Here is a 15,972-nt window from a genome sequence, read left to right as displayed (position 1 = left end):
AACTTAAAAAAAGAAAAAATATATTTTTAACATGTTATTGCTGTCAATAAAGATCAAAGAAAATATATATAAAAAAAAAACTTTCCTCCAATGGTCTTGGGAATCTTGTTAAGGCACATGGTAGACTTTGCACAAAAATCTCTGGCTGCCTGAGCAAGGAAGGCAAAACTTGGCACTCTACAAATACTCAGTGCCAGTGTGACTCAGACATGACTTCAACGTGCAGTCAAAAGCACCTGAAGACTGTATCCATTTAGAATAGAATAGAATAGAATTCAACTTTATTGTCATTGCGTATGTCGCAAGTACAAAGCAACGAAATGCAGTTTGCATCAATCCAGAAGTGCTTAGCAGATATATAAATATGTATGTTACAAATGTACAGTAAGTATAGTATATACAGGTTAAAAATATGAGGGGGTATAGACATGAAGGGGGTTATACAGGTTATAAACAAGAATGTACAGGTTATAAATATGACGGGGTATAAAGTACTATGAACTATGAATAAATATGAAGGGGTATAAAGTACTATGAACAGGTTATAAATCTGAAGGGGGATAAGTATGTACTTATGAACAGGTAGAATATTTACACAGTATATACAATAATGGGCAGTATATACAACAGATGTGAGTGCCGGTAAGTGGTGTTGAGTGGTGTTTAAGTCTGTGTGTTATTGCTGTGTGTTAGGGTACAGTCCATTGTTATTTGTTTAGATATCAGGAGGCAGAGTTCAGGAGTGTGACAGCTGTTGGAAAGAAGCTGTTCCGGTACCTGGTGGTCTTAGTCCGGAGGCTCCTGTAGCGCCTCCCAGAGGGCAGGAGGGGGAAGAGTCTGTGTGCTGGGTGACTGGGTTCTTTGATGATTTTTCCCAGCCCTCTTCAGACACCGCTTCCTGTAGATGTCCTCTATGGCAGGAAGTGGTGCACCGATGATGCGCTGGGCAGCTTTCACCACCCTCTGCAGCGCCTTCCGGTCTGAGGCAGAGCAGCACCCGTATCATACTGTGATGCCGTTGGTCAGGATGCTCTCAATGGTGCAGCAATAAAAGTTCACCAGGATGTCTGAGGACAAGTGCTTCATCCTCAGACTCCTCAGAAAGAAGAGGAGCTGGTGAGCCTTCTTTACCAGCTTGGAGCAGCTGGTCGTCCAGGTGAGATCCTCGGAGATGTGGACACCAAGGAACTTGAAGCTGTTCACACGCTCCACTGCCGTCCCCTTGATGTGGATGGGTGAATGTGGGTCAGCATTCCTTCTGAAGTCCACAATGAGCTCCTTAAGTTTTCTCAGCGTTGAGCAGAAGGTTGTTTGTGTTGCACCACTCAGCCAGACGATCCACCTCCTCCCTATAGGCTGTCTCATCTTTGTTTTTGATGAGGCCAATCACCGTGATGTCATCTGCAAACTTAATGATGGTATTGGAACCATCGACAGGCTTGCAGTCATGGGTGAAGAGGGAGTAGAGGAAGGGACTAATCACACAGCCTTGTGGTACACCGGTGTTTATGGTGATGGTGGATGAGCAGTGGTTGTCCAACCGGACATGTTAGGGTTGGTTGGTCAAGAAGTCCAGTAACCAGTTGCACATGAGGGAACTAATGCCCAAGTCTGCGAGTTTTGTGATGAGTTTTGAGGGGATGACTGTGTTGAATGCTGAACTGAAGTCTACGAACAGCATCCTGACGGAGGTATTTTTATTGTCCAGGTGTGAGAGGACAGAGTGCAGTGCTATGGAGACTGCATCCTCTGTGCTCCTATTCTGGCGGTATGCAAATTGGTGGGCATCCAGGGTGGGGGGGAGACAGGATTTGAGCTGTGCTAGGACCAGCCGCTCAAAGCACTTTGTGATGATGGGGGTGAGGGCTACCGGGCGGTAGTCATTCAATCGTGATGGTTTGGAATTTTTGGGTATCAGGACGATGGAGGTGGTTTTGAAGCAGCTTGGTACCACAGCACGTGCCAAGGACAGGTTGAATATGTCCATCAGCACTCCTGCCAGCTCTCCAGAACATGCTCTGAGAACACGTCCAGGGATGCCATCAGGACCTGCAGCCTTGTGGACTTTAATCCTGCCCAGCGCCGCTCCTACATTGGTGGGAGAAAGAGTCAGTGGTTGGTAGTCTGCAGGCACATCTGCCTTGGTTGCAGTTGTTGGGTTCCCTCTCTCAAAACAGGCATAGAAATTGTTGAGCTCGTTGAGGAAGGAAACATTAGAGGAGGCGGGGGAGGGGTTGATGGTCTTGTAATCTGTGATAATCTGGAGTCCTTGCCACATACGTCGGGGGTCGGAGTTGGAGAAGTGTTTTTCTACCTTCCCTTTGTAGTGGTGTTTGGCCTTTTTGATGCCCTTCTTCAGCTCAGCCCTGGCTGCACTGTAGGCCTGTGCATCTCCCGACCTGAAGGCGATGTTGCGGGCCTTCAGCAGGAGACGAACATCCCGGTTCATCCAAGGCTTTTGGTTGGGGTACATGGTGATCTGTTTCTGGGTGGTGACACTGTCTATAGTGGTGGAGATGTGGTCCAGTACAGATCCAAGGCGTACTGATCCAAGTATGTGTGAGTGAACATATTCCAATCAGTGTTTTTAAACCGGTCCTGGAGCACAGGGTCTGTCCCCTCTGACCACACTTTTATTGTCCTCACAGTGGGTTTCACACGTTGGATGAGTGGTGTGTATCGAGGTGTGAGGAAAAGGGAGAGATGGTCAGATTGTCCAATGTGGGGGAGGGGTGTTGCTTTGTATGCCCCAGGCAGGTTGGAATAAACATGGTCCAAAGTCTTGTCCCCTCTGGTATGGCAGGAGACATGTTGGTGGAATCTGGGGAGGACTGTTTTCAGGTTGGAGTGGTTGAAGTCACCAGCAACAATAAAAGCAGCCTCAGGGTGTTTGGTCTGGTGTTGGCTAATGGCTGCATAAAGTACTTTCATAGCCATCTTAGCATTAGCATCCGGGGGGATATACACTACAGTAGGTATGATGGAATTTATTTCTCTTGAGAGATAATAGGGTCTGCATTTGACCATTATAAACTCCACATTAGGTGAGCATTGTCTCTCAGTAGTAGCAGAGTCCGTGCACCAAGCTTTGTTAATATAAATGCACAAACCTCCACCTCTGGTCTTGCCGGAGTCCTCTGCTATCCTATCAGCTCGGTGTGTGTCTCGTCCTGCTAACTTAATAGCGTTGTCCGGGCAGCCGTTGTTTAGACATGTTTCGGTGAAAATCATGACATTTGAGTGCATAATCCGTCTGTCGTTGGTGATGGAGAGCCGTATTTTGTCCATTTTGTTAGCCAGAGAACGGACATTGGCGAGGAAAATGCTGGGTAAAGGCAGCCGGTGTGGTATAAGCTTTAGCTTAGCTCGTAGCCCTCCGCTCCTACCCCGCCTTTGTTTACATTCTCGGCGCCATCTGCGTGCACTTCTGCCCGGCCGGGAAGAGTGTGCAGCCTCCGGTGTTCTGGAGATCTCTGGAATGAGTCGGAGATCGGCGATAAAACTGTCAGAGGTTTGAGTTCTGATGTCCAGAAGCTCCTGTCTGCTGTAGAACAGCAACGCTGAGCAATTTGGGATGAACAGTCCAGTCAAAAGTAGATAAAAAAAGTTAAATAGCAGATTCTGGAGAGACGCTGAGCCTCGTGTTGTTGACGCGCCGCCATCTTGGTCATGCAGGTGGCATTTTCATGTGTTCAAACTATTCTCAACAAAGCAAACTTTTCTGTCCTAGTATAAACAGTTGCAGGACACCATTCTTTATTTTAAAGATTTTCAGCTGAATAGTATAATACTGTCTGAAACAGCACACTATGTTCTGCCCATGATCACTCCTTGTACCCTTTCATTACATTACAACTAATTTAAAACAAATTCCAACACCGTAGACATTGTCTATGCTCTGGAACAGACTTCCTTAGTCATACCTCTGAGATAGTATTAATCGGGTCTTTTTATGGCATATTTTTATGGCATATAACAATTTGTGTTAAAATAAGTATAAAATGTAACTTTTATCAGGCTACATGTTATTTTTTTCCTTAATGTGTTTAAATTCAGCACATAACCAGTAATTGTGCATTAACGTGTGCAGACATATGTTCTCTGTTTTGATCACTTCAAACAACAAAACATGGAAATTGAGGCATCCAGACTTTTGTGCATGACTGTAGGTCCTCGAGTACATACGGTTGTTTCCAAAAGTGTCCAAAAAATTACACAGTTCTGGAAACTGATATATATGTAAAATCATATGCAAAAGTTTGGGTGATCCTGGTCAAATTCCATTTTGTTGTGAATTTCTAACTGGAAATATGTTCTACAGAGGACACACTTCTGCACATTTTAATGCACTGTTCATTTACTGCATTCATGATGTATGGGAAAGAGTTGTTGAAGCAAGGCTAAGGCAAGAGGTTCAGTTCAGTGAGCAGCAGTTTGTTTTCATACCCAGAAAGAGTACCACAGATGCAATTTTTGCGTTGAGTGTTGGTAGAGAAGTACAGAGAAGGTCAGAAGGAGCTGCATTGTGTCTTTGTTGATCTAGAGAAGGCATATGATAGGGTGCCAAGAGAGGAACTGTGGTACTGTATGAGGAAGTCAGGTGTAGCTGAAAAGTATGTTAGTGTGGTGCAGGACATGTATGAGGATAGTGAGACAGTGGTGAGGTGTGCAGTTGGAGTGACAAATGGTTTCAAGGTGAAGGTAGGGTTACATCAGGGATCAGCTTTGAGCCCCTTCCTTCTTGTTTGCAATGGTGATGGAAAGGTTGACAGATGAGGTCAGGCAGGAGGCTCCATGGACCATGATGTTTGCAGATGACATTGTAATCTGTGGTGAGAGTAGAGAGCAGGTGGAAGAGAATCTGGAGAGGTGAAGGTTTGCACTGGAGAGGAGAGGAATGAAGGTCAGGAGAGACAAGATGGAATACATGTGTGTGAATGAGAGGGAGGCAGGTGGAAAGGTGAAGATGCAAGGAGTAGAGGGCGTAAAGGTGAATGACTTCAAATATCTTGGGTCAACCATCCAGAGCAATGGACAGTGTAGAAAAGAGGTGAAGAAGAGGGTGCAGGCAGGATGGAGTGGGTGGAGACGGATGTCAGGGCTGATCTGTGACAGAAGGATAGCAGCAAGAGTGAAAGGGAAGGTTTACAAGACAGTAGTGCGTCCTGCTATGATGTATGGTTTGGAGACTGTGGCTCTGTCTAAAAGACAGGAGGCTGAGCTGGAGGTGGCGGAGATGAAGATGCTGAGATTTTCGTTGGGAGTGACAAGGCTGGACAAGATTAGAAATGAGCAGATCAGAGGGACAGTGAAGGTGGAGCAGTTTGGAGATAAAGCCAGAGAGGCCAGGTTGAGATGGTTTGGACATGTGTTGAGGAGGAATAGTGGATATATTGGGCAAAGAATGTTGGCGATGGAGCTGCCAGGTAGAAGGAGAAGAGGTAGACCTCAGAGAAGGTTTATGGATGTAGTTACGGTGGACATGGAGATGGTTGGTGTGAAAGTAGAGGAGGCAATGGATAGGGCAAGATGGAGGCAGATGATCCGCTGTGATGACCCCTAAATGGAGCAGCCGAAAGAAGAAGAGGAGTTTATTTAAGGATCATAGAAAGATTCACCACTTTGCAGTCAGGCCATGGAAAATCTGATATTTACAAAAAGACATGAAAACATTCACATTAATATTTACACACATAAACATAAAATAACTTAGATTAAGGGGGGACAAGAGAAGAGGGGATTTAAGGGAATCAAGGGTCAGGTGCCTACGACATATTTAATTGTACATTATTCTCAGAGAATTATTGGTATTGCTGGGCTCCATCTTTTACAAAATTTCTGTCTCAAATTTAGTCTCAAGTTATGTGTTATTTTGTCCATATTATGGGAATCCACTAGGAGCTGTATCCAGGATTCATAAGTTGGGGCAGCAGTTTTTGGCCAGTTTACAATTATACCCCTTGTAGCTGCAGCAAATTTTGGAGAAGGTAAATCTGGCATCTACTATCAAAACTTTAGGGATCAGCATCTAAGTATGACACTGAAGGCTCTTTAGGGATTGGAATGTCAAAGAGTTTAGGGCATTGTAGATAACGTCCTCAATTTTTGTCCATCCATCCATCCATCCACCCATCCATCCATCCATCCATCCATCCATCCATCCATCCATCCATCCATCCATCCATCCATCATCTTCTGCTTCTCCGGGCTTCGGGTCGCAGGGGCAGCATCTTCAGCAATGAGGCCCAGACCTCCCTTTCCCGAGCCACTTCCACTAGCTCTCCGGAGGGGGGTTCCGAGGCGCTACCAGGCCAGCTGGGCAATATAGGCACGCCAGCGTGTCCTGGGTTTTCCCCGGGGTGGACTTGCCTGTAACACCTCACGAGGGAGGCGTCCAGGAGGCATCCTAACCAGATGCCCGAACCACCTCAACTGGCTCCTCTCAATGTAAAGAAGCCGCGGCTCTACTCCGAGTCCCTCCCGGATGACCGAACTTCTCACCCTATCTTTAAGGGAGAGTCCAGACACCCTGTGGAGGAAACTCATTTCGGGTGCTTGTATTCGCGATCTTGTTCTTTCAGTCCAACTCTCACTGGGAACAAGTCTGACTTACTGCCGGCCATGCGAACCAAGCTCCTGCTTTGTTTGTACAGGGCCTGAATGGCTCGTAGCAAAGAGCCATGTACCCCATACTGCCGAAGCACCTCCCACAAATTACCCAGTCGAACACAGTCGAATGCCTTCTCCAGATCCACAAAGCACATGTGGACTGGTTGGGCAAACTCCCATGAGCCCTCTCAGATCCTGGAGAGGGTGAAGAGTTGGTCCAGTGTTCCACGACCCGGGCGGAACTCGCACTGCTCCTCCTGAATCCGACTGAAGCCGGACTCTCTTCTCCAGTACCCCTGCATAGAGCTTACCAGGGAGGCTGAGGAGTGTGATTCCCCTGTAGTTGGAACACACCCTCCAGTCCCCTTTTTTAAAAAGAAGCACCACCCCAGTCTGCCAATCCAGTGGCACCGCCCCCGATGTCCACGCAATGTTGAAAAGGCATTCCACTGCCCAATGTCTTCAGTCAAAGTCAGCAGCACACCATCTCCACTATATACAGTGCTAGTGGCACACTGCTTTCCCCTTCTGAGTCACCTGACGGTTTGCCAGAATCTTTTCGGAGCCGACTTAAAGTCACTTTCCAAGGCCTCACAAACTCCTCCCACACCCGGGTTTTTGCCTTGGCGATGACTGAAGTCGCAGATCGCTTGGCCTGTCGATACCTGTCAGCTGCCTCTGGTGTCCCACAGGCCAACCATGCCCAGTAGGACTCCTACTTCAGCTTGACGGCGTCTCTAACCTGGGGTGTCCACCACCGGGTTCGATTCAGCTTCTGTGTGTCAACTTTACATTTACATTCACATTTACAGCATTTAGCAAACACTCTTGCCCAAAGCGACTTACAAGAAGTGCTTTGTCTACTAGAGAAAGAATCTTTGCTAGTTACCAATAGGTTAGAGAAAAAGACATTACATTCATTAAACATTGCACATAAGTGGGAAGCAAACATTACATGAGAAATTTCTGTATTTTAGTCTACTACTTATGTTTCATGTACAATGAGTTATGTGGCTCCACTAATTTAAGAATTTTATATAAATTTGAGATTACCTCGCAAGGTGTGTTACCTTGTTGACTTTCAGAGCTTCCTTTTCAACCTCTGAGAAGGTACAGATGCATATTGTTAGTAGGACTATAGAACTTTATATGTTTGTAATACAAACATGCAGGGGACTTGAAAACACATTTAATTAGTCATTTTTCATTTACATGTTCATTATGGCAGCAGACAATGCTCCAAAAATAATTTAAAATATTTTCGCTGTATTTTTAAACTTTGAAATATGTCACTTTGACCACAACATAACTGGAGGGATAAGGTGCTGCTCTACTGGAGATCTTTTTTAAAGAAAATGCACAATTTGTAGATATCTGAAAAAAGTCTTTTCAGTGAGGTCCAGTTCCAGATACAGATGACACACTTAATAATTTCTGATTTAACTAAATGATGTACATATATAAGACGATGTCTGGACCAGAATATAAATCCTGAATTTAAATATAGTGTCATGGATTTAATCATTGTTAAGCTGAAAGCATTGTAGGGAACCTGTGTGTTTTCTTTGTCCAGGTGCTTATCATACAAGATGTCGCACTGCATATGTTATGTTTATTTCTCCCAGTATGTTAAACCCAACAAATAAATAGAATTTGTGCAAATTTTTGTGCAATATTTAAGCTTGATCCCTCTAGAGGGTGTAGTAACTTTATTTCATTTACAAACATAAATGTTACTAGCAGTGTTTTTGCATATGACTATGCACAACAATCAACCATAATATTAAAACCACTTCATTTCTACACCATTTTTTCAGGTACATTTACCAAATAGGAACACTTTATAGTTCTGCAATTACAGAGTGTAGTCCATCTGTTTCTCTGCATACTGCTGTGTCTGATGCACTCATGTCAGCACAACACACCCTAACACACCACATCCATATCAGTGTCAATGCAATGTTAAGAATGATCCACCACCCAAATAATACCTGCTCTGTGGTGGTCCTGTTGTGCTCCTGACCTTTGAAGAACAGAGTGAAAGGAGGCTACATTCTGTGATTGTAGAATTACAAAGTATAGTAAGTGGAGCTGATAAAATGGATAATGTGTAGCAATGTATTTATAACATATCTTTTTTCTTGCTACTAACTAATTATTTATAAACAACAATACAAAATAATAGAGCAGAAATGCAAAATCAATGACAGAGTAACAACAGAAGCTATAAAAAAACAACAGTAGCTAACAGAGATGGAACGGAGCACACAAGACAAATTATAAGACAAATTATGATCCTGCAAAACAATGTGAGTGTGGCTTTGTAAATCACACTGGCCTGCATGATTCCCCTCTTAATGAGGAGCTAAGAGAACGTTTACGTCTACACCATCATTGAATGTCTGCTTAGCTGTTGAAACGTAGAGCACCCAAGGGATGGAACCCTTGTGAAGGTAATGAAGTACTGAGCCCTCTTGGTCGATAGGCTGAGGCAAGGTGCCCAGAAGGATCGCTTTGCCTGCTCTCATAAGTTTGCACATGGTAAGGGATTAGGATACTAGTATTTAAGGGCAAGAAAGGTGAAGAGCCAGATTCTGCAATGCAGACTCTGGTATTCTGGGGCTAATTCTGTGTTGAGGCCCCTATATGTAGTTTTAAATATAAGTTTCAAATACAATCATAAAAAACAGAAGCAAAACATTATGTTTGCTACAAACAATAATATATTTTTTTAATCCTTTTGTTCATTTTCATGGCTTGTTCTCTTCACAGTAATACAGTTAGCCAGCTATGTAACCAAGTTCTAGCTACATTGCTAACCGAGATAGCTCTTTAGCAAGCACTGCTAGTGTAGTTAGCATTACCTTCAAAACTGAAAGGTGTCACAGCTCCATTTAACAATTAAGTTTGCCTAATTTTGCCTGATATAGTTCAGTTTGAGAAACTGAGTTGAGATATTTTATTATGCAGGGCTCAAGTATTGTCTTGTTTTTGTGTATTTGTCACACTTAATGGTTTCACATCTTCAAACAAAATTCAAAGTAAGACAAAACCTGAGAAAACTCAAAATGCAACTTTAAATGATCATTTCATTTATTGATGGAAAAAAACAGGCATAAAATAAGTGCCACTTTTTTCCTGTGATGATCATTCAGCTATTGAGCAGTACCTGAGTTTGTCAGAATATTATATAATGTACAATATTCGTTTTTGCAGCCTTAAATAATACGTAATTTTTTGTAGAATATCAGAGTCAGTTTTGACCAGTTTTGAGCAGATATAAAAGATGTTTCAATAAACTATTTGAATGAAGCCAATGACACCCACATTTGTTACATGTTTCATACCAAAATGCTTAGTTATCTTTATTGCTACTTTCCAAAACTGATGCAGCAAATTCAGCACCATGCCATTTCATGTTTCTCCGATGCTGACTGAATGAAGTATGAGGGGTTTCCGATGTGATGGAAGCGATAATATATGAGCTCACAATAATATTTATGACGATATTTCTGCGTTGGATTATTGCAAAGATAGAGCAACGTGTACAGAAACATCAAATGTGACGCATGGCCTCGTTCATGGACCCAAGAGGCTGGAGGACACTCACACTGAAAGACTACAGTTTAAGCATAAACTCCTAAGGCTCCAGGATCACAGACCTGATCAATACTGTGGCAGAGAATAGCTTACTGTCAGATAAAAAACTTCAGCTGAACCCCAAAGGGGGTACAGCATTGTACCATGTTGAGTAACCACATTCTTAATTTAAGTTGAGTAATGAGAACTCACTATTAAATGAACACTAAGTGCAAAAAATAAACATAATTTTATGAAATTGCTAATTGGACTGCAACTGTTAAGAATCAAAAGTTAAGCACTGATTTTACAGAACAGAATTTATAGAATATTTAATGCAACATGCAAAAAACAGGAACAACTGAGACTGAGACAGAAAATTGACCAGTCACGTTTTGATTTACAATGGAAGTTCTAGGTATAACACCTTCTGTAAATATGAGCTGTAGTCTAAGCAGACTGCAGTTGTTAAAAATGGATAACAGCGGCAGCAGCTCTACCCAGAGGCAAGAAATCTCTTCATAATCTCATGCATTTCTCCTAGACACGGTTAAGTGTTTGAATTCAGAGTGAAACTCATATTTCTCCTGTTTCTGACATCCAGCTCTTGAGAAGTAATTCTCAAAAAAATACTGTCACACATACGGATTAACATTTTAGTGTTGACTCATCTCAGCCCTGTTTTAGCTAAATAATATTTTCACATGAAAAGTATAAGATCTTATTGTTTTCTTATCTATTCTACATCACAGAACTCTTTAAGCAGTCTGTCAGTGTAGATGGAACAATACAGAACTTCTTACAATGAAATGCTGATTTTAATCTCCTCATTGATTTCTGGAAGAGTTCAGAAATCAGTGATCCTTCATTAATACTGTATTGTATCTCAATCATAAGAAAGACATTTTTTCCTCTAGGTATGTCAGGACTCTTGAAACTGTAGTAAAACTGCAACATATGATGTAAAATTTATGTTAATAACTGATGCAATTATCTTTATGTATGCTTCTTTTAGGCCAAAAGTAAATGAAACATCTGAAAGCTTTGAGTGCTGATATCCCAACAAGCAGAAAAAATATATGGGCTGTGCATATTCCCTGCGTAATGTTTTTGTTAGTTGTACTTTAGCTTTGCAGTCATTGCAAAATACCTTTCTACTGTACTGTTAGAATTATTACAAACAGACAAAGAAAACATTCTGATATAAAAAAAGTGTTAACATTACACTGTTCAGAGCAACCAAGGCTAGCCAAAACTGTACTGTTGTTAAAAGATTAGCTAAAAACCTGTCACATACACCAAGTCAGAAAATTCAATTTTTGTGTAGTTAGCAAATTTGAACTGATTAGAAATGCTTTGGTGGTATTTCAGTTTGGTCAGATTTTTGCAAGACATGCTTTGTGATAAAAAGTGTTCATTTGTTACTTTGCAGTATCTGGTCTTGGAAGATAGAAGTGGAAGAAAAAAACAATGAAACGCCTACCTATGTGGTAGAGCCCGATCCAGTCGGCGGCGTCCACCTCTTCCTTGATGTCCCAGGAGATGACCAAGTTTTGCCCACGGCCAAGGGTGAACTCCAGCATAGAGGCTGTGAGGGAGGAGCGACTTTGGGAGCTGACCAGGTCCGTGTCACTCGTAGCCCTGGAGAGTCCCGGGGCAGAGCTGGTACCGACCGGGTCCAACCCTCCTCGCTCGGACAGGCTCCGCAGGTTCTCCGGGCTCAGTGTGTGGCGCATGTTAGGGCTACGCCTGCGCCCGGCCTGCTGATGCTCCCGAGCAGCCAGGTGCTCCCGCCCCTGGGGCGCCATGCCTGACGCCTGGTGGGAGCGGGGCCTGGACGGGAGAACCGCTGTGGCGAGAGAGGGGCGAATGGTGGCTGCTGGTGGAGGAGTGAAGTAAGATGATTGGGGATCTTGCAGAAAGGATTATGGAAGGGAATATCCAGAGACTAGACTTGCATTCAGGCAAACTTCTGGAAAGTTCCTTTGTAGAAGGATGCTTTGCAGACGTACAAGGTCACTCTTGATGGCAACTATCACTAGCAATAACTTGTCAGTGAATCTGTAAGCACAGAGAAAAGTCCAGAAAGGCCTGTGAATCTTATTGTAATCCAAATTCTTGCATTGCTGTACACAAATAGCAGCTCACAGAAACTGAGAAAGGAGGGACAGAGTGAGAAAATGAGGGAGAAAATGTGGGAGAGTTACAGGATAGAAACATCAGTACTTTTGCCACATCTACACTGCTCAAAAAAATAAAGGGAACACTTAAACAACACAATATAACTCCAAGTAAATCAAACTTCTGTGAAATCAAACTGTCCACTTAGGAAGCAACACTGATTGACAATCAATTTCACATGCTGTTGTGCAAATGGAATAGACAACAGGTGGAAATTATTGACAATTAGCAAGACACACTCAGTAAAGGAGTGGTTCTGCAGGTGGGGACCACAGACCACTTCTCAGTGCCTATGCTTTCTGGCTGATGTTTTGGTCACTTTTGAATGTTGGTGGTGCTTTCACACTCGTGGTAGCATGAGACGGACTCTACAACCTACACAAGTGGCTCAGGTAGTACAGCTCATCCAGGATGGCACATCAATGCGAGCTGTGGCAAGAAGGTTTGCTGTGTCTGTCAGCGTAGTGTCCAGAGGCTGGAGGCGCTACCAGGAGACAGGCCAGTACACCAGGAGATGTAGAGGATGGTATGAGGGCTCCATGAGGATGGTATGAGGGCCCGACGTCCACAGATGGGGGTTGTGCTCACAGCCCAACACCGTGCAGGATGCTTGGCATTTGCCAGAGAACACCAGGATTGGCAAATTCACCACTGGCGCCCTGTTCTCTTAACAGATGAAAGCAGGTTCACACTGAGCACATGTGACAGACGTGACAGAGTCTGGAGACGCAGTGGAGAGCGATCTGCTGCCTGCAACATCCTTCAGCATAACCAGTTTGGCAGTGGGTCAGTAATGGTGTGGGGTGGCATATCTTTGGAGGGCCGCACAGCCCTCCATGTGTTCGCCAGAGGTAGCCTGACGGCCCTGGGTTCCTCCTAATGCAGGACAGTGCTAGACCTCATGTGGCTGGAGTGTGTCAGCAGTTTCTGCAAGATGAAGGCATTGAAGCTATGGACTGGCCCACCCGTTCCCCAGACCTGAATCCGATTGAGCACATCTGGGACATCATGTCTCGCTCCATCCACCAACGCCACGTTGCACCACAGACTGTCCAGGAGTTGGCGGAAGCTTTAGTCCACGTCTGGGAGGAGATCCCTCAGGAGACCATTCGCCACCTCATCAGGAGCATGTCCAGGCATTGTAGGGAGGTCATACAGGCACGTGGAAGCCACACACAATACTGAGCCTCATTTTGACTTGTTTTAAGGACATTACATCAAAGTTGGAACAGCCTGTAGTGTGTTTTTCCACTTTAATTCTGTGTGTGACTCCAAATCCAGGCCTCCATTGGTTAATAAATTTGATTTCCATTGATGATTTTTGTGTGATTTTGTTGTCAGCACATTGAACTTTGTACAGAACAAAGTATTCAATGAGAATATTTCATTCATTCAGATCTAGGATGTGTTATTTGAGTGTTCCCTTTATTTTTTTTGAGCAGTGTATATGCACAGCAAGAGCACACAAATGGTTTGGGCTAAAGAGAAGAACTAAGGGATCCCTGAACAAGCAGCCTTCATTAGTCATTAGGCTTCAGCATTGCCCTCTAAAGTCAAGCTTCAGCTTACTACAAGCTACTCGGTGGCTAAGCATACTAACCTCACTTTTGGGAAGGAAATTGCCCATCAAGGCTTTTTAGCAAGCAGAACAGCATATCTACAATGTCACAGTATTTAGCAATTGTGACTTTCAGCATCTAAAAGTAAAGAGTTTCTAGAGGCATAGTATTTCTAGAAGTACAGAGCTTCTAGACATACAGAGCGTCTAGGAATACAGAGGTTCTAGAAGTACAGGGTTTTGGCTTCTAGAGGCACATATCTTTTTGACGTACAGGGCTCCTAGAAGTACTGAGGCCCTAAAAGTACTGAGCTTCTAGAGGCACAGAGGTTCTAGAAGTATAGAGTTTCTAGAGGCACACGACATTTGGACATTACTTGTAGCAGATGTTTAGAACAGTACGAAGTTATGCTGTTATACACCTGTATATGAACACGTTTTAATGCCAGGACCTGTCTGCATGTGTGTTACTTGACGTTATACAGTCAATTAAGCGGTGAATGGAGTCTGATGGTCTATGCATAAACACAGTGTGTGAGTGTACTGCTGTTGCTGTCAGCAGGGAAGCCCCGACTGTGCAGCAGCAGAGGTTACTGCAGTACTCTGCTGCTTAACAGAACGGGCACCTTGGGGAGCTGGCACAGAAACCAGAAAACGGCACTAGGGATTTTCTTTTTCTTTCTGTCTCGCTCTCTCTCTCTCTCTCTCTCTCACTCTGTGTCTCTCTAAATCTCTCTCTCACACACACAGACACTATGCACACCCATGCACATTTGTTTTTATATAATGTCAGTATGTCCAGAAATCCAGATTATTATATGTGAGTATTCATATTGACACATTGTGGGTTATTCTGTGTTGGGGCTGTGGGGTAGATGGTTCAGTATTAGTGCCTATTGTCAAGTGCAATTGTATGAGGTGACCTGCCTGCTATCCCAGCTGTTTAAATAGTGGATCTCTGCTGCTGTCTGTTGTTGTGTTCAATAAAAGAGCGTTCACTTAAAGTGCTATGGTTCCTGCATCTTCTTCTTCCAATGTGTAATGTGTGTGGCTGTATATATACAGTCAGCTTCAAAGCTGCCATATAATATTCTAATGTTTGGAGTGGTTCCTACCCCGGAGAAGCGGAAGATGATGGATGGATGGATGGATGGATGGATGGATGGAGTGGTTCCTGATTCTCGAGTAACTCTATACATGCATATGTCCAGTACATATATTATACACTTGTATGCAAAGATTTGAGCACCCCTGGACAAATTGCATAGTAGGTTGATTATTAAAAACAACTAATGCAGCAAACTATTTCATAGAATGACACGTTTCTGCAGTTGTTAATGCACAGTTATTTTATATTTGATTAAGTTAAAAATAGAAAAAAATATTAATTGTGATGTTAAAAATTCTTCCAATTGTAAAGTTTCTGAACTTTTATTAACCCATTAGACATGAATCAACTTGTTAGGAGTGTTTCAGCAGGTCAAGAACTGTTAGCTGATGACATTTCCAAAGTATAATACATTCTCTGACCCTTCAAACCCATTGCTTACTCTTACAAACCATGAGTTGATGGCTAAGGATCTGAAAATGAAGTTAATTGATGACTACAAACCAATCTGTTTGAAATGGCACAAACTATCTGAAATGGCAGTAGGAAATGGCATGTTAAGCAGATCTGTGTAAATCAAGGAAAGATCTGGTCGAGTAAGACAAATCTTAGCAAGAACTGCTTATATGCTGGCCAGATGGGCAAAGCAAAACCCCTTATGACAGCAAAGGACTTGCTAATCAGCCCACCTGGCTGCTTTAGGCTTGTGCGAGTGCAATAAATTGTCAGCTTCTGACAAGCCTGCATTAAACACGTATCGTTTTAGATAATTTGGGATTCATTTACTGGCAAAGGAAACTTATTCTTCATAACGTTCATTTTTGATAAGCTACATTCAAAAGGTGGGGGTCGTATGAGAGCTGTAACTGTCTTATTTCCAGTCAAATAGATGGGTAATGTAACTTTAAACCCTTATAATAAAAGAAGCTGAACTGAT

At 43.2% G+C, this 15,972-nt stretch overlaps 1 protein-coding gene across 2 annotated transcripts in view; it reads right to left on the bottom strand.

The window, feature by feature from the left end:
• The window catches only part of hecw2a (HECT, C2 and WW domain containing E3 ubiquitin protein ligase 2a), a 91,286-nt gene that overhangs the window by 60,326 nt on the left and 14,988 nt on the right, over nt 1–15,972 (bottom strand). For both annotated transcript variants that reach the window (XM_017695100.2, XM_017695099.2), the window contains exon 2: nt 11,672–12,249. In XM_017695100.2, coding sequence (XP_017550589.1) covers nt 11,672–11,996 — 325 coding nt within the window. In that variant the 5' untranslated portion in view covers nt 11,997–12,249. The remainder of the gene's footprint in view (nt 1–11,671; nt 12,250–15,972) is intronic.

Source organism: Pygocentrus nattereri, chromosome 6 (genome assembly GCF_015220715.1).
Source record: "Pygocentrus nattereri isolate fPygNat1 chromosome 6, fPygNat1.pri, whole genome shotgun sequence".
Taxonomy (NCBI): domain Eukaryota; kingdom Metazoa; phylum Chordata; class Actinopteri; order Characiformes; family Serrasalmidae; genus Pygocentrus; species Pygocentrus nattereri.
Note: the sequence above shows the minus strand (reverse complement) of the source record. Positions and strands in the feature narration are given on the sequence as shown.